The sequence below is a fragment of the Paralichthys olivaceus genome, chromosome 20 (genome assembly GCF_024713975.1).
Source record: "Paralichthys olivaceus isolate ysfri-2021 chromosome 20, ASM2471397v2, whole genome shotgun sequence".
Classification (NCBI taxonomy): Eukaryota; Metazoa; Chordata; class Actinopteri; order Pleuronectiformes; family Paralichthyidae; genus Paralichthys; species Paralichthys olivaceus.
Genome location: NC_091112.1, coordinates 10,774,539 through 10,798,576, shown reverse-complemented (window position 1 = coordinate 10,798,576; position 24,038 = coordinate 10,774,539). Strand labels below are relative to the sequence as shown.

The 24,038-nt window shown below is 40.5% G+C and overlaps 1 protein-coding gene across 5 annotated transcripts in view; it reads right to left on the bottom strand.

The window, feature by feature from the left end:
* The window catches only part of gabbr2 (gamma-aminobutyric acid (GABA) B receptor, 2), a 162,412-nt gene that overhangs the window by 4,353 nt on the left and 134,021 nt on the right, over positions 1-24,038 (bottom strand). For all 5 annotated transcript variants that reach the window (XM_020090789.2, XM_020090791.2, XM_020090788.2 and 2 more), the window contains 5 exons: positions 11,069-11,179; positions 8,067-8,291; positions 7,677-7,859; positions 6,894-7,023; positions 1,302-1,419 (listed from right to left, as the gene is read on the bottom strand). In XM_020090789.2, the coding sequence (XP_019946348.1) occupies positions 1,302-1,419; positions 6,894-7,023; positions 7,677-7,859; positions 8,067-8,291; positions 11,069-11,179 (767 nt within the window). The remainder of the gene's footprint in view (positions 1-1,301; positions 1,420-6,893; positions 7,024-7,676; positions 7,860-8,066; positions 8,292-11,068; positions 11,180-24,038) is intronic.

The following is a 24,038-nucleotide window of genomic DNA, read 5'->3' as shown; positions in this document are numbered from 1 at the left end:
TTCTGGGATCATCTGACAAAAAGAACATTTCATGCCTCTGCCTGGTGTGACAGTTCGCACCCGTACCTCGCCAGAGCCACCGCCACCGCCAGCCGTTTGCAAGAAAATTATGTAACCAAATGCCATTTATGTAAAAAAATTAGAAAGGGGAATGAAATTCAAGCTCAGTCAGCGATAGGCCCAGAAAAATGTCTTAATTAGGTGAACTTTGAAATATTAATATTCATCTGACTAAGCCTGTGGAATATTCCTCCCGCCTCGCCAGTTCTCCTGACCTGTTCCATTTCTTGATGGAAACACAATCGCACTTGTGAGGGGTTTGAAGCTGCACTTGACTATTTCATTCACCTGGTGTGAGACTTTGTATTCGTCATGTCACAAAGTGTTACCGTTTGTCCCCCTCTACCTCTCCCCCCTTCATACCTCTTTCTAACTTCTTTATATTTGTCTCCTCTCTCGCTGCCTCTTCATCTCTCTTCCCTCCATGTGATCAAACATTCATGCGGCATGGGAATAGCTCTGAGTGTTCCTTTACTTCTGTTCTCCTCCCTGTCTATTTTCAGAGCTGTTTCCAATGCGAGCTGTAAATCACTGTTACATAAGCCTCCGTGAGTCCCTCCTTCTTTCTTTCTCTCCTTCTTCTTATCTGTCTCTCTTTCTTATCTAAACATCCCTCTCTCTTAATCCATCTTCTCTCTGGAACTACCCTCTCCTCAATATTTTACCCCCCCATGTCTCTCTATCACCTGTCCTACATCGCTGCCTCATGCATTCTTCTCCTGGTGCTGGTTAAATGAATGTGGGAGGGAGAGCTCTCAATGATGCATAAAGTGTCCCCCCCATTAATGAAGTTGACGTCCCTCTGCTTTGCTGCCCTATGAATAATAAGTGAATGTAGATCTGCATTTGTCGCATGAGTGTTTTGAGAGTCCAAGTCCATCTCTTTCTTATGAGTTGGCAAATAAATAAATCAGCTGCACGAAAGCGTGTGCACGTGACATATGTAAATTTGTTTGTGATGTCATTTAAGTGTTTGACTGTGAGCATACATGCCACATAAAGTCCAGCATGGTGGGAGAATACACATACACGATGTCGTTATATGTATGTTGATGTGCGTGGGAGAGAAAAGTACAGGGCCAGTCCATGCTTTTGCAGGGCTCTGTTGCCAGAGCAACCGCCTGAGAGCTGCTGGTGGTTGCGATATGTATGACGAGTAGTCTGATGAGAAAGATGACAAGACGGAGGGGAGGAGGGAGGGTAACGGGGGTAGAGGTGCTGAAGAAAGAGGGAGATCTCACTGTTCAGGTGAGTTGATATCTTCCAGGGGACCTCTGTTTATTCTGGAAGGATCCATGGAGCCCCACTGCGCCTGAGGCTTCTGCTCCAGGTGGTTCTTCAGTATCGACTTCTCTCCATCTGCATTGAAAACAAATGTGGGCATCATGAATGATGGGGCTTTGTCACGAGGACTGTCATACTTAACACAGAAGAAGTAAGCTACACGTGCACTGCACCCTAGAAATGACTTAAGCAACGTTTTCTAAAACCTTTTGTCCTGCTGCCTCTGTCTGGACCCTCATTTGTTTCTTCAGTTTTTTGGAGGAAGGGCTTCAGTGACAAAGATGATTCTTTATTGTTGTCATTGAAAATAATTTGATGCCAAAATAATAAAAATATGACAGTACTTGTTTTCTACATTACTTATGGGTACCATAAATGTCATAGGTGCTGGAGATGTAAGGGAATGAAGTTACAGCTCAAAGTGAGTTGTGTATGTTTTCTCTATGATTAAAAAGTACGACATTTCATGGAATGATGGAAATCTAAGTCATCTGTCTGTCATCTGATTATGAAAGGTCAGTTTCCTTTTTCTAAACAGGACACAGATTTCATAGTTTCATAGGATATTTAGGTAAAAATAAAATAACTGTATATAGGACTTATCAAGAGTGGAAGGTGAAGAGGACAAATGTAATCCAACCCAACATGATTTCTGCATTCTGCTAATATTGCAGGGGAAGCTGCAGATGATCAGGTTAAAACACACAATACAAACTGCAGAGTACAAACATCACTTTGGATGTTTGCATCTGGAGAGTGTAATGGAATGACCCTTTTCTCTCCGCAGACTTTTCTCCCCAGTTGTCCCAGATTTCCCAGCACATTCTGACCTGATTTACTGATCACAGTGCTCCGTGCCCCAGCTGGACATCTGAGCTTGGATTGTTTTAGAGGCGACTACTCCTTGTTTAATTTTGAAAAAAGCTGAACCTTGTAGCTCTGTGAGCTGTGTTAAAAGCACAGATATTTATACACCTCATTATGGATTCAGACAGAGAATGTGTGTTTGCGCCACAAAGAAAGACGGGTGTTGAGATTTTCGACTCACTGCCCAGGCAGCAGTGACAATAGTGAAGTTCGATTCTTTGTTGGATGGTAAGTTGAAAGTTTTCTGCTAAGCATAAAATAAATCAGCAGAAAATATTGTTATTCCCTCATGTCTTCCTTCTGTCTTTATAGCTTAGCATCTCCTGCATTATGTTACATGCCTACCAGCTTGATAAATTGTTAGCCATAGACTCTGAAGCTGCTTTCAGACAAGCACTAACCTGCTGACATTTTCCTAAAAAGTGAAGACAAATATCCAAGTCAGTTGCTTATGACATTTTGTGGAGCTTTTCCTCTCCCCTTAGTAAAATGTCTAGAAAATATCAGAATGTGCCAATGTAAGAATGCAGCAGAAACAAAATTGCCATGATAAAAAAGAGGCTTCATACAAGATGCTGACAAAGATGTTGAATCTTAAACATACTGTTGTCGTGAACATGTCTGACTCTGATATTTTCATTTGTGAAAGGCAAACTCTTGAAAATTTCCAGACCCAATTTTCCTGGAGTTTTAAATACTGGAATATTTGCTGGTGTTAGCTTCTCGTATATATGATTTTTTTTTATTCTCAGTTCTTTCCTAGTACATCACATTCAACTTAAAATATTTGGTTTTTATTTGGTAGTCGGCCAAAACAAGCAATTTAAGCGTGTCACCTTGGGCTCTCTGAAAATCATGATGACCAGTTTTCACAACTTCCTAAACTTTTATGTATAAAACAATTAGTTAGTTTAATCAAGCAATTCATTAAAAAAAAAGACCAATAATGGAAATAAAGCCTTAGAAATGGGCTCTGGTGCTCTAAACATCTTCTTAGTTGACCAGTATTTAGGATTGACGTTTGGATGTTGTACACTCACTGGTTTGAACAGTAAATCTCCACAGTCAAAGGCCAATATTTACTGCAGTACAATCGATAACATAATCACCTCTAGTTTCTCAATGTACAACCAAGACTCAAGAAGCACCTTAACCATCAGGTGCTGTCCAGTCTCTTGTTTATTCATGAAAACAGAGAGAGCAGGAAAGAGAGAGAGAGGGAAAGAGAGAGAGGGAGAAGTGTTGTATTGTTTCTCACCCTTTGAGAGTGAGCGTAATCGCTGTTGACACGGCCTTCTACTCTTTTAACAGCCACTCATTCACGGCCGCCAATACATTAAGACCAGCTCTCTTATGAATACTGATGACAATAGAGAGGAGCCAGCAGTGATAATGATGATGATGATGAACTCTTCATCCTTCTCTCTTCAAGAGATGGTTATTAATAAGAGCATTTTAACAACCCACTGATTCACGTGTTTCTGTATCAGTTTAAATCTTTTTATATTCAGTCAGTGTGTGGCTCGATATAAGACCAGCCTCAGATGTGTAGGCTGGGATTGTGAATTATATGACAATATACACTCATTAAAGTAAATCATTTCTCTACATCACTTTTTTCACATTTGTATCTGTTACGGGACATATGAGTAAAAATTAGATTTTTTTTAGATTTTGTCCATGATTGGCCTGGAGACATTGCATTTCATGTTGTCATACCTCAACTGTTGAACACAGGTTTGTAAATATGATACAGAATGTGTTTAGTCATCTGACACAAATCTATGGAACACAGATTTTTGTTTCTATAAAAATCTCCATAATTTCACATTTATATTTAGAGTCGTATTTGTGTCTTCTGACAACATAACACAAACAAGGAAATCTTTTAAACCATCCAAAAACGTCATGACTAATAAATGGGTATTTTTAGCAGGATAAATATAGAAAGGTCATAAATCTCACAGATGGCAACTCATTATTTACTAATTAAAATATTCCTGGCACCCGACGTTTTAACACTGAGCTGTTCCAACCAACAGCACAACAAGACAGACATATTTTCATTTCAAATTTCTCCTTGTAAGGGCGCCATCACATAATAACCCCCCTCCTTCCCTCCCCTATCATTATGAAGCCAGACAGTATTTGGACTGAAACAGGAGTGTGTGTGTGTGTGTCTGTGTTTGTGTGGACCTTTGCAAAAGATGAGAGGCAAAGAAGAAATAGAAACAGAAGGAAGTGGAGAACACACTAAAACACAGAGACGCATTAGACACGCCGCTGTGTGAATGTACTCATTAACTTCCATCAGCTCGTTGTGTAACTATGAACTTTCACAGATGAGAAGCTCCTCAAACAATTCCAACACACGCGGCTCCAAATCCGCAGAACGAAAGCAGCTGTTTTATTCCTTTACCTTCTCCCTAACTCAGACGGATCCATTAGACACCCCCGAGAGCGGCTTTGTGCTGGCGTGTGCATCAGACGTGCTGGATCTGGCTGCTGTACATCGCCGTCGCCCTGTGTCTGTTAAAATGGAGCCTGATGCAAAGCGATGCTGCTGCTGGGCTGTAACGATTCACTGATTCAATTTGAGGAAACCCGGCTTCATAATACAAGTTACAGCTGCGTCAATTCCAACAGCATGGATCAGACAGGAGTTAGTAGGACTGACACAGGAGGAAGGCAGATATGACAAGTATCTTTATATTCTAGCAGCTGATAGTTTACTCCTTGTGTTGCCATATGCTTGTCGCCACCAGTCATGGTTCACCTCAGCAGCTCCCTTCCCTTTTTTAAAACCATTTTCTCCAACACATTGTTCAGCAGCTGCAAACAACATCCCACACAAAATAATTAGGTGCAAATTCAAGCGTGGACACACTCTTGGCTCTATAATGAAAGGTAAGTGAGTTGAATACAGTATGTTTAGGTCTTGCAGAGCGGCACTGGAGAATTCAGGTACTGTAGCTATAATCTAATGACTCATTCTAAGAGACACTTGACTGGCTGTCAGACAGAGCAGCTGACAGGAGCTCCAGTGACTGAAACCACGTCAGGATTTTCCTTCAAGCTGCTGCTCTGAACAAAGCATTGAAATCCTTGGATATAAAGCCACTGAATATGCAACCATAGTTCCTACATTGTGAGAAGTGAAGTGTTTTATATTACTTTGTAATCATACTGTCATGCAATTATACTGAATTATGTCCTGAAGAACATATCTTGGTCTTTCTACTGTAGATGCCTGTAGTTTAGTTTACAGCCACCAGCAGCAGCACTGAGCAGCACAAACTAAGGAAGGATTGATTCATCGCCTTGGATTTTACATGGGTTGTATTGACTGCAATCTAAGAGCCACCATCTGATGACAAATTAGCCTCTGGGGGCAACGGGCAATTATTTGGGGCTTCCAGTGTAAACAGTAACAATCCAGGCAAAGACTCCATCTTCTATTTGCTGTACAATGTTTAAAGTCCACCTAGTTTCATTTATCATAAGAGTTTTATATGTTTCTCCACAAAAAACTTAAACAGCAACACTTTTTGTAGGTGTTTCAGATCCAGACAGCATTTTGGCTAATCTCTATCAACAGCTATCAGCATATGAATGCAGATAAATTAAAAAAGCCAATAGCCGAAGCATTGGGTCAATGAGACTCTTTTGCTCTCCACACAGACTGTGGGCAATCAAAGCCTGCTCAAATGTGATTGGTCGAACTAGAAATGGAAACCAAAAGTCTTCTGACCCCAAAATCGTGTCCCTTGCATACAGATTATATTTTCACATGCAGAAATTATATTGACTGTAATGGAAAGTACTGACAATTCATCATCATGTGTGCGTAAACCCATCTAACATCACCATTGTTCCTCCTGATCATTCACTGTGAGTCAGGCTGTTTTCGGCAAGTAGGCCAAACAATTGTGAAGTGGTTTGTTTTTTCCAATCCAGGTGCTCATACACAAAAATCAACAGACCTGTCTCTTAGAAAAACTGCCCACACACTTGGATGAAAAGAGAAAAATCTGACAATGTGACCAGAATGTTCACTTTTTTAAATAAATTGTTTCTTTTTGCATCTGAAGTTGCTCTATTACTGTCAGAGAGCTTGTTATTTTTCAGTTAAGCTGCTTTCAGACCTGCACTGAACTCCGCATCCTCTGTATTTTCTTCAGAGGAGGTGTATGTGTGAATTCAAATGTCAGAGTGAGAGGCTCCGCAGTCTCTGCAGTCTGTCTCCGCCTGACCTCGTAGGATAAAGACCATAGAAATTCAGGAGAATTTGATGTGAGAACATAGCAGGGGATGATGATGATTCTTATACACGACAGACACAGAAAACAAAAAGAAAACAAATACCTCTGGGTGAACTTAGAAGACACCGACAGAGATGTCAAGAGAGTTTGTGGTGATACGAGCTGATGATGGTGTCGCTTTTTTTTTTTTAACATGATGATGCGGAGTTATTACGTCACTTCCTGCCCTGCCTGCTGCACCCGGCTGCTCCACCTCTTTGTAGCTGTTGTGTACGTGTGAAAGGCAAACTCTGGGTAAAGTCCAGAGAACTGGCTCTGAAAACAGCTATAGGGTCACTAACATGTAGCCTGTGATAGATAGTGCATCTAAATTTCTGTGTCAAGAATACTGTACCTCAATGCATGTAGTCAGTTTCTTACCTTTGCCATCTGTGAAGTTGCGTATGCTGAGGATGTTATTTGCGTCGGGGTAATGGTTCTGTTTGATGTAAGGAGTTTTCTCTGGGGTGTCCTGCAGCTGCATGGTCACTTCCTCCAACTCCTTGTCCAACTTTTTAAAAAGAAAAACAGAGAAGTTATGATTTTGATTTGACGTGATTGAAATTAGTTTCCATATTCACTGACAACCTAGCTTAAAAAGACTACAATGTCATCAGAGAAATAAAACCCAGTGTTGTCTGAGTCTGATCTACTATATGTTCAAACTGCTGCAGCTATAGAAAAGGTAAAAGGCTGCTGTGTGCCACATGTACAATAACTTTACTCATTTGTCACAGTCATGAAAAAAGCAAAGACAACAGCAGTAATTCATCACAAAGATCTGATAGAAAGCCGATTTGACCTCCAGGGGATTTTTTCAAATGTCACTCACTGTCAGTGAAGTAAGTGAAGATTTTAAAGAAATTAATTAGAGATAACATATAGTTCTATAGAAAAGACCCAAATGATTTACAGTCTCAAAGTGATGCTTTTAACAACTAAGATTTTAAACATATAATTTACTATCAATATGGAGAATATCTGCTCTCTGGAAATGAACTGGCCATAGATGAGTCTGATTTTTGAACTTCTTAAACTCAGTGGAGTGAAACGATTTGCTCTTTATTCTATTTTTCACAGAAACTGTGCTCAAATACTGAAATATAACTGCTGTCCTGTCTATTAAGATGTAAGTACAAAATGCGTGTGCTCTCGGGCTCTGACCTCTGTTATCCGCATGCGGAGGCGGTGGTTATCAGTTTGAAGCCCGTCCAGTCGAGAAGTATTCGCCTGGTTGACGCTGGTGACCGAGGTGGAGGTCTTAGAATCTTCCTTCTTCTGGTTCTGGGTAAACTTTAACCTCCGGTTCTGGGTGGCTGCATCCGGGTTGGTTCTCATGGTAATAAACTGTGAAGGGTTTTATGAGAATTAGTCACAGCTGCATGGTGGGATAAAATGACACAGACTAAAAAAAGCTACACAGTGTTTACGCTGCAATTTTTAGGATCCAGGGCTTAGTGAAGTGAGGTGTGTGAATGTGGCAATAATTAAAAACAGTTTTACTCTCACACGAACACACACTCACTCACTCTCCTCTGTCACACAGAAACTGACCTTGGGAACGAAGACCAGACACAGCGTGATCGTGCTGCAGAAGATGATCACCAGTGCTACGATGCAGAACTGGACGTTGGGCTGGTCTCGGGTCAGAAAGGACACAGCGGCGCCGATGATGCACATGATGCCCACATTGTACACGCTCATCCCGATGTATTTGCTGTCATTGAGGGCGGGGATGCTCACGTTCCTGGTCTCCCAGGCCAGGAAACAGCCAAACAACTGTCAGGAAAAACAGAGATGAAGGAGTTTGCTAAGAAATTTAATGCTAAGGTTTTGTAATCATGATCTTTTTTGTTATTATACAATGACCTTAAAATAAAAAAGGCAAAAAGTTTGAGATTCTGAAAATGAAGTGACAATATTACTAGAAACAAATCGTAACTTAACAAGAACAATATAAGTTTTATTATGGGAATAAACTTGTATTATTATAAGAATAAAATCACAAATATACTAGAGTAATGTCGTAATATTACAAGAATAAAGTTTACGAAGTAACATAATGAGAATAAAGTCATAATATTACTAGAATTTGAGGTTTATGCGTCATATTAGATTGAGAATATCAGAGGATCAGTGGATCAGTTTGTTGTTGACTTTGAAAGTATGCAACAAACGGTCTATTCTGAAGAAAGAACCAAACAGATTTGAAGGAAATTGCCTCTTTTGTAGGGAAGGAAATGTTTATTAGTGGAACTTCCACGAAATCTCAAAATCTATTTTCTTCATATGGCCCTAATACCTTGCTGTATTATTAAGCACTCTTCGTTGTTCCTCATGAATACTGAAGCAGTTGTAGGTTTCACATCGCTTTGAGAAACATATCAAATCAAACAAAAATCCACTTTGTGATATGATAAAGCCTCAAAGACGATGTAAAACAATCTAAAGAGAGCATTTTAAGGCGGCCTCAGGTTTCGTGCTTGTGGGATGTTTATTTAGGGAGAGTGAATTAATTGTTCAGCGGATCATTAGAGTTGCAGCAGCCGCCTGCTCAGCCTGCTGAATAATTCACGGTGTGCTGTGTTAGGTGGCACGCCTGCTTGTTCGAAAGTCTAAATGAGAGGTAGTGGAATGACGAGCAGCAGAATTAAAAGAGCAGTCATCAAGGATTAGTGCAGCTCAGGTGTGTGAGTGAGTGCATGCCAATGTGAGGAGTGTTTGTGTGTGTGCATGTATTCATACGTGAGAGTGTCTGTGTGTGTATAAAGCTTTAATGCCTCTTTTCGCTGTGTTGTTCCTCTCTCTGTGCCTCATACAGATTTGGGCTCCTGTCAATTACTTCATACAAACTTTTTCTACCCGCTGCTCTTCTTTGTTGCTGTTTTTACTATTTTACTTCAGAGCCCTTGGACTTGTAATCCAACAATTTACTCCTTCTTTCTTGCCGTCTTTAACATTTTTTTTTCCTCTGTATTGTCTCAATCTGCTTAAGATGATTTACTGCTGTGTCTTGCTCCTTCGCCTCAAAATAAATGTAGTGAGGTTTGCATAATCTACTGTCGCTCCTGCATCACAGAGGCTTTAAAACATGCTATGTGGTGGGTAAATGGAAAATTGTTACAGTTTGATTACAACCCTGTGTCTCCCACATTGTGGCAAGTACAAGCTCGCAGGGCTTTGGCCTCCCTCCCCCCATTTATCCTCTCAATCCTTAAATGCCCTTGTGAACTGAATTCTTGGAATATGAATATTAATGAGGATAATACACACATATGTAAATATTCAGCATCTGCCTGCAGGACCAACTGTACTCAACTGATGAGCTCGGAATAATGAGTAATATTCAAATGAAATCAGTGAACACAACAGTAAATCAGCACCACTGAAGTATCAAGACTAATAATTCAACAAAAATCCATAATGATGGGTAGAAGACTTTTAAAAACATAACTTTAATGTCTATATGCATAAAATTTGTAGAAGAAAGATGAAACAATTTCTTCACCACATCTCTTCTGCATAAGAGTCATCTCTCATCTTTCCAGATCTTCATGGTAGAGAGAGCCTCTTGATTTAATATTGTCATTCTGATTCTTTGCACTGTACTTTGATGTATCTGTTGTAGTTTTTCTCTACTCTGTACACACCATCATCTATTGCATTCCTGTCCATAATGGTAAGGGGATCCCTTCTCCTGCACATTTTCCTCAGCCGAGTGAAGGTCTAACTCTAGCGATGGTGCAGATTGATTTGTGGTTTGGGGCTGTAAAGATAAACTTGACCTGACTTGACATTTCTGTCAGACCAACTTTAAGTGGTTTCATAAGTGGTCTTGTTATGGCCCCATATAAAAAAAGGGCAACCCATTGTGACGTCACTCATTTGTTTTTGAACTGCTGTTTAGAAGCACCATCTTGTTTTTTAAATCCCATATTTGGAGGAGCAGGGGGTGAGCCTGACTGAGAACTCGAGGACACTGCACTCCCACTTACACCTGCAAACATTGGATGGTACTAGCTGTCAATCACACAGCAGCCATGCCCCAATGTATACCATGCTTTATTGTTTATTTTACTCTGAATGGGACCATTGCTTACAAAATGAACATCATGCTGTGTTGAAGACAACTTGAAACAAGTGACTGAGACCATGAACTCAGTATGAAAATGTTTACTGACGTTATAAATTAAGTGGAAAGTTGGATTTAGTCGTGGTAGTACTAGTTATTTCTCAAAGACTTCAATAGAAAATTACTTCTTTTTGAAACCTCTGAAGTCGCCCTCTGGCTACACTTTGCAAACAAGGAGTCTATATTCATTTTTATAAACAGTCTGAGTGATTCACCAGGATTTAATTTGAGAATTTCCTGTTAACATGTGTTGTGATAAGATATCCATATGTTCACACCCATCTGTTGGGAGGTGTTGAGTCGATACTCAAAGATTACTACAAGGACACTTATCTGAATTAGCAATAAACATCAACAATAACGTGAAAAGACATCAAGCCTCACACATGCACATTAATATATAGAGTAAATGTGAGTACATTACCATTAGCATTCCCTTGTACGCATAGACGATGCCCAGCCAAATGGTCATGTGGGTGTTCTCACAGTGCTCCAAGAAGGGACGGATGTAGAAGTCTCGGCCTTGGGGATCCGCCTTGTGGAAAAACAAACACACAGACATGAAGAGAAGTGAGTGAGGCACCTCAAAAAAAGAACTCACATAAATTAGAAAGATGAACAAATCCTCTGAAGAAAGCATTAACTGTGAGGAAAGCAGCATTTCCCAGAGGAAAGATAAAACCATCAGAGGAAACCAGTAAATGCGTTCAAAAAGGAGGAAATGATAAGAAAGCCTATGAACTGTTCCCACATTAGTTTTCTCGTGCAGGTGTTCTAATTTCACATTCAGGAACAAAAGCAGCACATGGCCGTCCACCTGCCAGTCAGAATGAAGGGTGTCGGTGATCAAACATCCAGGTGTGTAATCAAACTGCATCCCATCATGGCCACTGGGCTCGTCGACTGAAGTTAAATTAATCCGTGCTTAGGACGCTAATGGGCCCAACTAATGAAGCTTATGTATTAATGTGATTTACACCCCCCCCCTCCCCTTTTCTTTCTCACCCGGTCTCTGTAATTTCTCTCCATACTCCCCCATGTCGCTCTGTTTCTCTTGCTTTCTTTTTTATTTCCACTCGTCTTTCATCGTCGCTGGAGGTTGGACGTATAGCCATCGTGCTCTCTGGGTGTATGTGTGTGTCTTTTCAGACTAATGAGTAGCAGATGGTGTGCAACTGCGTCTAAAGTACAGCATTTGTTTAGATGATATATAAATACAGACCAAGTTACATACAGTGAAAATATAAATAAATATAAAATATGCAGTAAAATATCTCTTCCACGTGTCATTTTCTCCATTCAACTCACATTCATGGAGATTGCAACTGTTCATGCTTTTCACTACGACCTTGATAGCTTCACATTAGTGCCTCTCTATAGGATTATCATTTAAAATGGGAAATTGGTGCTTTGAGAGCTACAGTGATTCGCCTAACAGAGCAGAGCATAAATGGACCTGTACCCTATGATTTCTGGATATCCTTGAATTATAGTGTGTGTATATGAATACATATAGGACAGTTTCCTAGCTGTAATTCCCATGCTGGTGCCTTGAAAACACAACACCCCCGCCTCCCTCAGATGTAAAGCATTTTCCAATGCTTCTGAAAATCTGCAGAACCTCAGATGACGCCTCAAAACAGTCCCACGTTGAGCAGCTAGGATTGGTTCAGTGGCAGTGAGTTTACACACTGATGTTAGAGCACTATCCTCACCTCTTGTAAGAGTTCCCTCAGCAACCACGTGGCTTGTTTCACTCAGATCTGTGAGTATTTGAGTATAAGATCATGTTAAGTTTCAGTGACGAGCTGGTAAAAGCGTTTCTGCCTCAAACGCTGTGACGTTGATGGAAAGACAGAAAAGTGGGGCAGGAGATGACGCACAGATGGAATATTTCTTCTTTCTTTCTTTTTTTTTTTTTTTAACAGACAGCCATAATTAGCTAACACAGTAGAGAGAAAGACTCTTTTCTTATGCACAGGTAATTTCTTCAAAGAAATATCTTTCAACATTTAAAAAAAAATCTTAGTAATGTGTTGGGACTGAGCAAGAGACGATCAGGAGTTATATAAGAGATGCTCTTGTGAGCAGTAGCCGGTGACAGGAATCCTATCTGCTCAAGTGATAGTTTTTTTATTTAATTTTTTGCCAATGAAGACAATCATTTCTCAAACTTCTGGTCACGTTGGACTCCAGTAGCTTGTTTACAACAGACCTAATAACATTTCTGTAGCACTTTCAAGAAGTCTGAATTGAGCACCATCACACAAGGCGATAGCATCACAGGAATAAATATGTTCAGAGAGAAATGAAACGAACAATGTTTCTTGGTGTTTTGTTATATTCTCTTTTGTATAGAGCAGTGATCACCAGCCTTTTCGAGCCCAAGATCACTTTTTAATTCCAAACGTAAGCCGAGATCTACCACCCTGATATCTGCCGAAAAACCCAATTTTGCAATTTCTGTTAAAGGCTGAATGTACGAGCATAAATATACACAAAGAAAGGCAGTTGTGCAACTTTATCTATTCAATGCACAGTGTTCACATTAATATCAAATAATTTTTACAGCAACTGTTCAATGCACAATATTTTGCTTCAGTTCAACAATATGTACCGCAGAGGAGCTGCTACTGCAGCACAATGTAGACTTTGCCTTGAATATGTCCATAAATATGACTATTTCTTTGTATAAAAGTAGCTCTGTGTACTCAAATAAATACCAATACTATACAGCATGAAACTGTCCAAATATTTCAAATTAAAACATTCATCAGATTACAACTCAGGTGAAAGAGAATTCTCTCTGTTTATTCTGCAGTGAAACACATTGTTTATCCGTCTGTAACACAACACCGAACCCAAAATGCAAAATGTGAATCAATTCAAAGTTTTCCTCGTGTCAGATCAGTCAGAGTTCTCTGTCTATCTACAGTATGAATGAATTGAAATAAAACTGATGAGGACATTTATTGGGGGATTCAATTGCAAGAGAAGGGGATGAGTGTCAGCTTAAATCCATCACTCATGGATCCTGTGAGAAAACTATTCTCATGGTATCATTAACAATCTAGCTATTCATTCTAAAATGTAGATTTCTATTTCAATCTACACCAAGGACGCAATGTTTTTGTATAAATAGTTTGCAAGCAAGATTTTCAGGATTTTCCTTGACATTTGATGGAAGAATGCAGAGGATCCAGGAAATAGTTTTCACCTTTTTAACATTAGAAGATTTGAAATGTGTACCTGTTCCCAGGGAATAATTCAAGGATATTGACAAAAAAAATTAATTATTAAGTGTGTGAAATTTGGTGCAGCTAAATTGATTTAGGGGACTGTTAGGTCTTGGCGGCGGTATGATCTCTTCTGAGTCGATTTAATGATTCAAACCAAATCCATAGTATGACATGTTTTCTATACATTCACAGTTTGCATCCAACAAATCCAGAACGGGTCAGTGCTCATCAGCTCTCTGTATAAACTCACTGCATCTGTATCGTCATCATTTCGGTACATTTACAATTTCTGGTTGATCGACCTCTTCTTGAAACAACCAGGCTGTAAGAAGTCCCACTTCTTGCAATCAGTTGGTTCATTCAGTATGAGAGACACATTCTGCGTGAGCGCTTTTTGCATAGTTTCAGCTCCAAGCAAACTTGTGTCACTAACAACAAAATGATAAGACAAAATGAGATATAATGCTTATTAGGCGCTGAGCTCTATCACAACACAGCAGACAGGAGCTCTCGCATTTTGGAAAGGGGAGCTGTCTGGGGAGTTGCCAGGCAACAGGACTGTAGGCGGCAGGCAGCCCCAAAGCGGCGGTGATGGCAGAAAAAGTGCCGGTTCACTGTCATTTTTCACAGCATTAGCCCTCTAACGGGATCACTCTGGGAGGGCTGGAGCGGGCACAGTACACTGGCAGATTGTCTATGGAGGGATGGAGCTAGATGAGGCGATAAAGGGAGTGATGGGGGGAAGAGAGAGGAAGAAATGGAGGGTGGGATGGAGAGAAGATAGGAGCAAGAAGTGTGGATTTGAAAATGGAAGCTGAAATGAATGAAGCAATGAAGATAGGATAGTGGGATAGATGAAGCGAGGTATTAATGACGACACAGTGAGGTAAGAGAAATAGATGCTGTCGATACAGTTTCCTCAAAGAGATATGAGAAGAAAAGCTTGAAGGAATAAATTAAAAAATGGAGAAATACGGAGCAGTAGGGACACGAGAGAATATATACAATATAATACGTCACATAGAGCAATGGAGAGGTGAAGGTAAAGATTAGCGACGAGCTGACTGTAAACTCCAGATATCTGACTGTGAATGTGTTTTTTTACACAGAGCTGCGGTGTGATCAATATGGACGTTCAGAAAAACACTGTCTCTGGTGCACAAAGGTAGAAACAGAATAAAGATGATTGTTTTTCTTCTTCACTGAGCTTATTTTAGTCCACTCACGACATGATTTATAAAAAAGTGCTCTGACTTAAGAGCTGGCTCCTGAAAAATCTAATGACAATCTGCATTTTCCTGTTGACAACGTCCGTGTTTGATTATTTGGATGACTGGGTCTGATTCTTTGAGGTAGTAACAAAGATCATGAACAGGGTAAAGTTACTAAGCAAGTATTACCATACAACAATGTACAAACCTGACCACGAAACTAAAACTATAGCCATGGATGTGTTTATTGTGATGGATTACATGGCTACCAGCCTCTACAAGTTGATATTTCATACTGTTCTAAATTAATCAGAAACCATGGGGTGCCCGGAGGGGAAGGGAAACACTTTCCAAAAACTTAAGATGTATGATGTTTTTCTTTTGGAAAATTATTGCAGTAAGATTTGTGGTACAGATGCCTGTTTTCCCAAGACTCCACAATCACAGCTACCGGGGCTTGTTTCTGGATATGGATCTTGCTCTGACTACACGATGGCCTCTGGACTGGTCGAGATAAACCAACAAGTGAGGGAGGAAATGGAGAGCTCACTCATTGTCACCTGCAGCTACTTCACACAGAGGTGTGTGTGTACTTTTAGTTATATCTTTGTGGGGACCATTTTGAGCATAGACCTTACACAGTGAGGACATTTTGGACGTTCTCACTTTTTCAAAGGGCTGAGAAAGAGTTAAGATTTTACTTAAGTGCTATGGTCAGAGTTAGAATTAGGTTTAGGGTAAGGGTTTAGGTACGGTACATTTATTTATATATTTTTATTTATATTTGACCATCTGTTACATTGAGACTTCTGGAGTTATGGTTACAGAATCAGAAAACAGAATATGCAGATATGACGGTTAAGAATTTAGTTTCGATGACCGAGGTTAGGGTAAAGGGCTCGGGAATAAGTTTGGTCAATGAGAGTCCTCACTAAGATAGAGTACAAGAGTGTGTATGTGTAAAAATGTCCCTGTGGGTGCACATTCTCTGAGCACACATATGAAAGGTGGCTGACTTTTGTCTGTGTGTGTGTACAGAAGAGCTATCAGGCAAATACTGACAGGAACACTCCATCACACACACTTGCAATTACAACACCGGATATTTAACGATGGTGAAAAAGAGAAATTGTGGGTGGAGCTTTGGGCTTTATGGCAGAAATGTATTTCAAAAAAATGCGACAAAAATAATGGAGGAAAAGTCGAGGAGAAAATTCTAGGGGGAGAGAAAATGGGAACGTCGAAAAAAAAAGTCTAGAATAGATTGTCCTCTGGGAAGATTGTAAAAGTTTTATCATAAAAACACTGCATAAAATTACTGTGTTGTGACTCCAGGGATTACATTGTTTACATGTATGTATGCTGAGGCCATTTGAAATCTCTCTCAGAGCAGAAAGCAACATCAAATGTTGTGTATTCCCTAAAATATAACAAATTTAGATTTTCTGATTAGTGATTGGTAATCTGCTAAATGTCAGCGGGTGGCGTCATGTTTGGTTGATGCACAGGGCAGCCACGCCAACTGTTCGCCTGGGCACGGAGACAGGGATATGCACACTGATACAGTGTTGTCTAATGGAGATGTCGCAAACACAAACACATTATCCTCTGTAGCACAAACTGTTTTCATATGGGCAAATGAAGATATTTTTAGGGTTTGTCGTATTTCACTTGCAGCCTTTCTCTGCCGTTTTAAGGCAATTACTGTCATTCAAACAAACCAAATCAAAGTTGGAACAAATAATAACTTGTAAAATATGTAAAATCGTTGAAAGTGCTTTTGGAAGAGACCCAAAAGTTTCATAATGCCACAAATTTGGGTAACCAGGAGATACAATTGCAAGCAACTGTAGCTTGCAGAGAAAACTGTTATAGATATGGAAGTATTTACGGAATGAATAAGGGAGTGTTGAAAAGCCATAATAGGAGATTAGGGGAGCGGCAGGATAATAGGGCAAAGAGATGGAAGAAAGAAATCCTGGAGCCAACATGACTTGTAGGAAACCATCTGAAAAGCAGTGAGCACCATTTCCACAGGCCTTCTATCAAATTCTGAACAACAGCAATGGCCTTTAAACAAGCACATAGGAGAAATGCATGGAGGGTGATTCGATCAGCTGTTTGGACAGGGGAAGGTGATGAGTTCATACACGGTACATGACCCAGAAATCAACCTTAAATCTAATTCTAAAGATTCTAAAGATAAAGAAGTCTCATCCTGACAAAAACAAACCCTTGATCCCAATCTAGCTAACTCTTTTAGTTATTGCTTTGGTTGTCTTGTTATTCTTAATGATTGGATGTGCTGTAGAGAAAGAAATGAGAGGAAGAAAATAATCCAGTGAGAAAAGGAGCTGAGGCTCACACTCCTCGTGTGTGTGTTTGTGGGGGTAGGGGGGGTGGTTGTATGGTGTGCCCCCGGCCGAGACTGACCTACATGCAGAAGGGCCATGGTGGCAGGGCAACAAGACGCCGCTGGCACTCCAAGCCATGTGGGTCTTCATCCCGCCATCCCACTAAACTGTGTTGCGAACATATAACAGTACATGTGCGTGTTTGTGTGTGTGTGTATGCGGGCGCCTGTGTGTGTTTTACTGTAGTGTTCTCGTCACACCGGATGGGTGACCAGGATATTCCACTCCAGTGCATCTTCACAGATATTATTCTGGCTCACTTAAGAGTGAGAGGACGAGGCAGAGCCGGAAAGAAAAGAGAAACACCGTGACTTAGATCATGAAAATAAAACCTAATGAAAAAAATGTTTTATGTTCTTTTTTCCGCACAAAGATGCTCTTCTAAATCTTCCCATTTTTTAATCTTTAATAAACTACAGAATTCACTTATCACCATACCATTCCACCCCCCCCCCTCTCCCTTTCCTTACTAATAATGATAAAATTATTTCTTTACTTGAATGTGTCTGTCTGCATTTAAATAGTTCTGCTTTCTTGCCTGTTTGAGCCCCCCCCCCCCTTATTCAAGTCAGTAATCCCATTTGAGAACTAATCCTTATGATAGAACCATGGCCCAAAGACCTTCTAAACACCAGTGGGTCAAATTAGCAGTGACATGATGAAATTACTCAGAAACAGACACAATGTTTTGTGGACAGATTCCATGTTGTTCACATATCTGGCAGAACTACTAGTATGCGAGGACTGGAAACAAACTGGGATGCATGTTTTCATTATGTTCACAAGAAAGTTGCTGTGCATGTTTAGCATAAGGATGAAAAGACAAAACACGACATGTGTTTTTCATCACCTTCATTGTTATTCCAGTGCTGTTACATGTCGATTGAGTAGTTGGTGCAATACAAGTGTAATCAGGAAAAATATGGAGAAATGGGAACAAATTGAAAATGTATGAATGAGACATGGGAAATGTTGGCAGGTCAAGTTTTTAAATTGAAAGGAGATCATGATGGAGACACAAAATCTTTTTTTTCCAGCAAGGAGCTTGTAACACAACTTCAAAAGAAACTTCAAAGTAGTGGACACCCACACACACATACACCCACACAATATGAAATTTGAGCAAGCACTAAGAAACAGACAAGTGTTCACAAACAAGCTCATTCACACATTCTCACAAAACAACAGCATAACTGCACACACGCAACTACACAAGCTGCATTCTAATATAATATGCATTTTCACAGTCTCACACACACATGCACGCACGCTCCCTGGGCTCCAGCAGGGAGCTGCCTTAACTGATTTATTAAGAACTAAACGCGTCATTAGTGTAAGCAGCTAACCCTGAACATTGGGCTCATTAGAATATGCAAATACTGTGGTAAAGCCCGGCAGTCAGCTCGATTGCGAGCTAAGGCCTTTGTTATCATAGAACCCAACTGCTTTCATGGCTCCTATTCTTTAACATAACTCCCTGTTATAAGACTCGCTTTCATCAAAGTACCCATCTGCACACTGCCTATAGCTTAGGGCCATATGTTAGGTGTAACTGTAACTGCCTTATGTCATTGCTACTGAAGCTGTGGAGGAGGTGGCTCCATCGTTGTGATAGTTTGTACAGTGAGGTTTATTTGTAAGGAGGAGGAATGACGGCAGAAAGATACAGCATGTACCGTATACTGCTGGAAGGAGTGTTCTGGTACATTGAAGTAGAAGTGGAGAGCACATTTTTCCTCTGGGTTACACAGCTATGGATGACATTGGATGTATGAATTTGAATATGAATGTCACAGACTGTCAATTAGTTTAAATGTGCCCATATTTTGGTCATTTACAGGTTAATCCTTTTAATTTGGGGTAGAATAAGTTTACATACTGTAATGTTCAAAATACGTGGATCCATGTCAAAATGAAATCAGTTCAAAGTCAGCCCCTCCCCACTAAACAGGGAAAGTCAGACCATCCCGTCAACACAAACACACTTCCTTTAACACCTGGGTGTCATTCTTTATCTGAAGGGCCATAATAAGGATTTGTAGCTCTGAAGAAGCTCATAAATCCTGGTTGATTCAGTGACAAAAGGGAAGCACCAAGAACTGAAGATAAGCCATCAGATTTGACAAGTTACTCTCACATATCACCTCACCCTTAGGTATCGCTGCTCTTCTTTCTCTATCTTTCTGACTCTCATTTCCCTTCCAGCTATCTCTCAGCTTCTGGTGCTTAAATCTGGCCTCATTCTGGCCAGACTGGCATGTTGTTGACTCAAAACCTCATCTGCAGGAGGACAAACTGTCCAATTCAGGACACATGGACCCTTAGTGTCGCCCAGCTTTAGAGATTAGTAGGTGTTTGACTTAAGTAAGATGTAACACACAAGCAGTTCATATTTTATTCTAAAACTCACACCTCTGTGTGCCCTCTGCCAAAAGAGATGATAAACAGCATATACTTCATTTTAATCACAGACTTTTTGCTCCAGCTCCTGATTGAAGGGGTGCGGATGACATTCATCGATGACCTTTTCCCTCCTCTCATTTGATGGCTCCTCTGGCTACTCTTCAACCCATTCTTATTACAACTCCCTCTTTTTCTTCTCCAGGTGATTATTTTTGATACGGTTCAATACCAGAACAGCTTTTGGTATCACTGCCCTTTATGTGAACCAGCGGTCGCAATTATGAACCACAATACACCAAGATAAAAGCCCAGCATCATTATGTCAGCAATAACCATTTCTCATTTTTACCTGCTTCACTACATTTCCCATCATCCTTTGTCAAACAAACATGTACCAGAGAGTAGCTTTACTGCCAGGAAATAATTCCCATTGTTCTTCTTTCATTTTCTCCCCCTGCCTGTTTACACTGTGTGATATAAGACCATCCTATTATATCATATAATATCTTCCTCAGGAAATTACCGGAAATTATCTACCGTGTTAAACATTAATTGAACAAGTGGACCTACTGTATTCAAAGCCGCCATGAGTGAGTGCAATATGTTCACAGAATGAATTAATTTGCTTGCAGATACTTCCAGCTTCAATACCTAATAACATCAAATGCAAGAGTGATTCAACACAATAAGGGTGAAGACTATATTCCAACCTTTGCAAACGCTCATTTTTCTTATTCTTTATTTAGAAGGAGAAAATTGGCCAGGGGGGAATCCCCAAAAGGCATTTCCCAGTTAGAAAAAGCAAACAACCTAACAACATTATTCTCCAGCAACACACTGTCATCATGAAATTTGATTACCTATTTGCATATGGACTAGTAATTGGAATCCCTGTACTTCCAGAGGAGGGAAACCACACTATCCTCTTTTGAGGAATACGTCTCTGTGTCTTTTTTGCTCTACCTTTCCGTCTGTCCCTGCAAACCAAGAGCAGTAATTAAGTCCTTTGAGGCCCCCGAGTTGCCATGAGCCCTGTGTTGTGGCTGCTTAATTGGCTGTGTTATTCACAAGCGACCACTGTGTACTGTACTGTGTTAGTGCGACGGACCTCTGAGTGCTGTTTGTCTATTTTTCCAAGAGAGTAGATGGTAATATTTATCCTGTCCGCAATTTTGCGTCTTTCTCTAAGCATATGAAGTTGTGCTTCTTTAATGGAAACGGTGCCTTCTACAGCCTGAACTTTGCCTTTTCATTGCTACATAACTATCCTCCCTCTTTCGCTGCTGTTCTCTCTCTATACTATTGTCATGTTTACAATTGCATCATATGTCCCCCTTCCCCCTGCTTTCCATTCTTCCTAACTCATCCCGTAAATTGTCAATCTAAACTAGTCCTTGGTCTTGTTTCTAATGCATCATCACCCACTTTCAGGATGTTGACACAAACCTTTTGTATCAACAATGTTTTACCCATGTATGTCAAATACATTTCTTTTTTTGTGATATCTTGCATGTACTTTAAATTAAATGAGATTTTAAAAGGAAGTGCTCGTTTTAGTCGTGCTAAAATAAATCTTAACTATGATGCATGTGTGATCCTTGTCATCTTCCAGCTCAATTGTGTCAAGACTCCTCTTGAATGGCTTGTTAGAATGGATATTTTCTGCAGTGCTAGCTTCACAAGTTTAAATAGTGTATGGAAGGGAATGGGGCAGAAAGCATATTTCGACTTTCTCCTTTGCAGCCCCCCATTAGCTGACCTCAGCTACAGGACTTAACTGTTCGTAAAGATATACCATACTTCAAAAACGTCATATTACTGCATTTGTATTTTCTGTATTAAGTTTTATTATCGTGATACAAGCTAAGTGGACAACCTTTTGTCAAACTTAAATGCTCACTTGTTTTGATAAAGCTGGATGGAAATTAAACCTAACCTCACTGGGAGTTGTTTTAAGATAAGGAATGAAATTTAGATAAAACTACATAATAACATAAAAGTGCACCAGGGCTTTCATTTCTCTTTCTCACATTTTCCAGCATTTTCTTCGTCTCTCTCCGACTTAACAGTTCCTCCATATTACTCTTATTCACTTCCTGTACCCTTAATAATTGTACTCCTGATTTTCCTCTCAGTTAGCCCCACATTTCACTCGGTCCCTTTGCTTTACATCTCTTGCTCCTTAAAATACTGTTTTGTTGCCCAGTCCAAATCCATCGCCTGCAGGGCTGGGCCTCTCGCTCAACCTTCGGGAGACACGTAATGATGCAGAAATGCAGCAGTGCTCTCTAAGAGCTCCATGATGCACTGTGAGAGCAGGAAAGAAGCACACACACACACACACACATATATAAACAAATGTGGGTGGCAAACAAACATGCACTCATGCTAACAGCTGCAAAGGCACAATTACAAAAGTGCTCCCACAAGCCTGCACGCATGTGTCAGGGGCAAGTAGTGACAAGAATGTGGCCAGTGTGCCACACTGAGGGCAAGGAAGAGGGAGTTATATGATAGGAGCATCAATAGCAGCCTGCAGGAGCTGACACAATGAGTTCAACGCCATTGGCTTAATATGACAGCCCTGCCAACACCTCACACCCTCTGCATGGAAAATACACGCACACATGAACATTCCCACACAAGCATGGGTGAGTCAGACACTCCCAGGGGCATCTCTCCACCTAGCTAAAGCTTGGCTCTGACAACACAACACCTTATGGTTGGCCACTGGTACCCGAGGAGAAATGGCAACACAGACACCATCCTAATTCCATCCCTGTGACAGTAAACGCAGCTGCACAATATCTTACTGTACTTTGTATACAGTAAAATATGACCACATTTAGGCAGGCTTCAGATTGACACCTTGCAATGCTTGTGTTGATCACAGCAGGCTGAAGCAGTTTAAATAAGGTGCCTTGTCTGAGCTTTGCCAATGAATGTGCAGAAGGGAGTCAGCTGAGCCATCAGCTGATGTGGCCTGGATTTGAGATCAGCTGTTGTAGCTGCCAGATGAGCTGAGCTTGACTTTGTATCCTTCCTGAACTAACGCTATGCTCAATATGTGTGTGTCAGAGAGTAATGCATATAAAAAGCAATGTGTGTGTGTGTGTGTGTGTGTATAAGGTACAGGGTGATCAGCCCTCTGCTACACCATGCAGCAGGCAGTAAATCCATAAGAGCTTAACAGTCAATTACTTCAACTGTCATTGTCCGCCTCCCAAGGACGGCAACCAGTTGCACCCAGGGATGATGCAGTGCTACCATTCATTGTGGAGGAGGATCCCACCTGCATGTAAACAGTCAATTAACACAGACTACCTGACTACAAGATCAAAAATATCCATTACATACCCTGTGCCAGCTTACCAGAGACGGGGCAGTCTGAAGACATGCATCCGTGAGGAAAGATGCTGATATCTTGCATTAAAACATCGAAGATGAGGTCACATACATATCTTCCACAGAAGTGCACCTTAAAATGAAACTTCCAGCGTTTCATTTTCAAAAAGTCCTCAAGATAGAGATTGGTGAAGTCAGCAGGGATGGGAGCTTCATGTTCCCTTTGTCAAGGATGACACACACACACACACACACACACACACACACACACACACACACACACACACACACACACACACACACACACACACACACACACACACACACACACACACCTCAGTGTCGGCCTCTGAAGTATGGATACACACACACACACACACTTACTTTTCATCCAATTTTAGCCCATTTCCTCCACCAATCCAATAAAACTGTTCTACAGCTCAGAACAGAAGCCCATTGGATCTTTTTCCACTGATGGCCACATTCCCTCCGGTCCAGTTAAAAGGAATAAAGGATGCCAAGAAAATGACTATTTGGAAAGGAGTTCAAAGTGCAAGACAAACGCCTTTTGAATAAACAGTGCCTAATATGAACAGTGCTTAATTGTGTTCCCACTTTAACAGGAACACATGCTTTTCATAGAGATGGGCTGGACATAGTTAAGAGTAACAGAAAAAAATGTGCGTGCATCACTTTTATCTGCTTGATGGTGATGAAGTGGCATTCCAGGAAGCTAGTTCTACAATCCTTAAAGACGAGGATCTGTTGCAGGGGGAAGATGA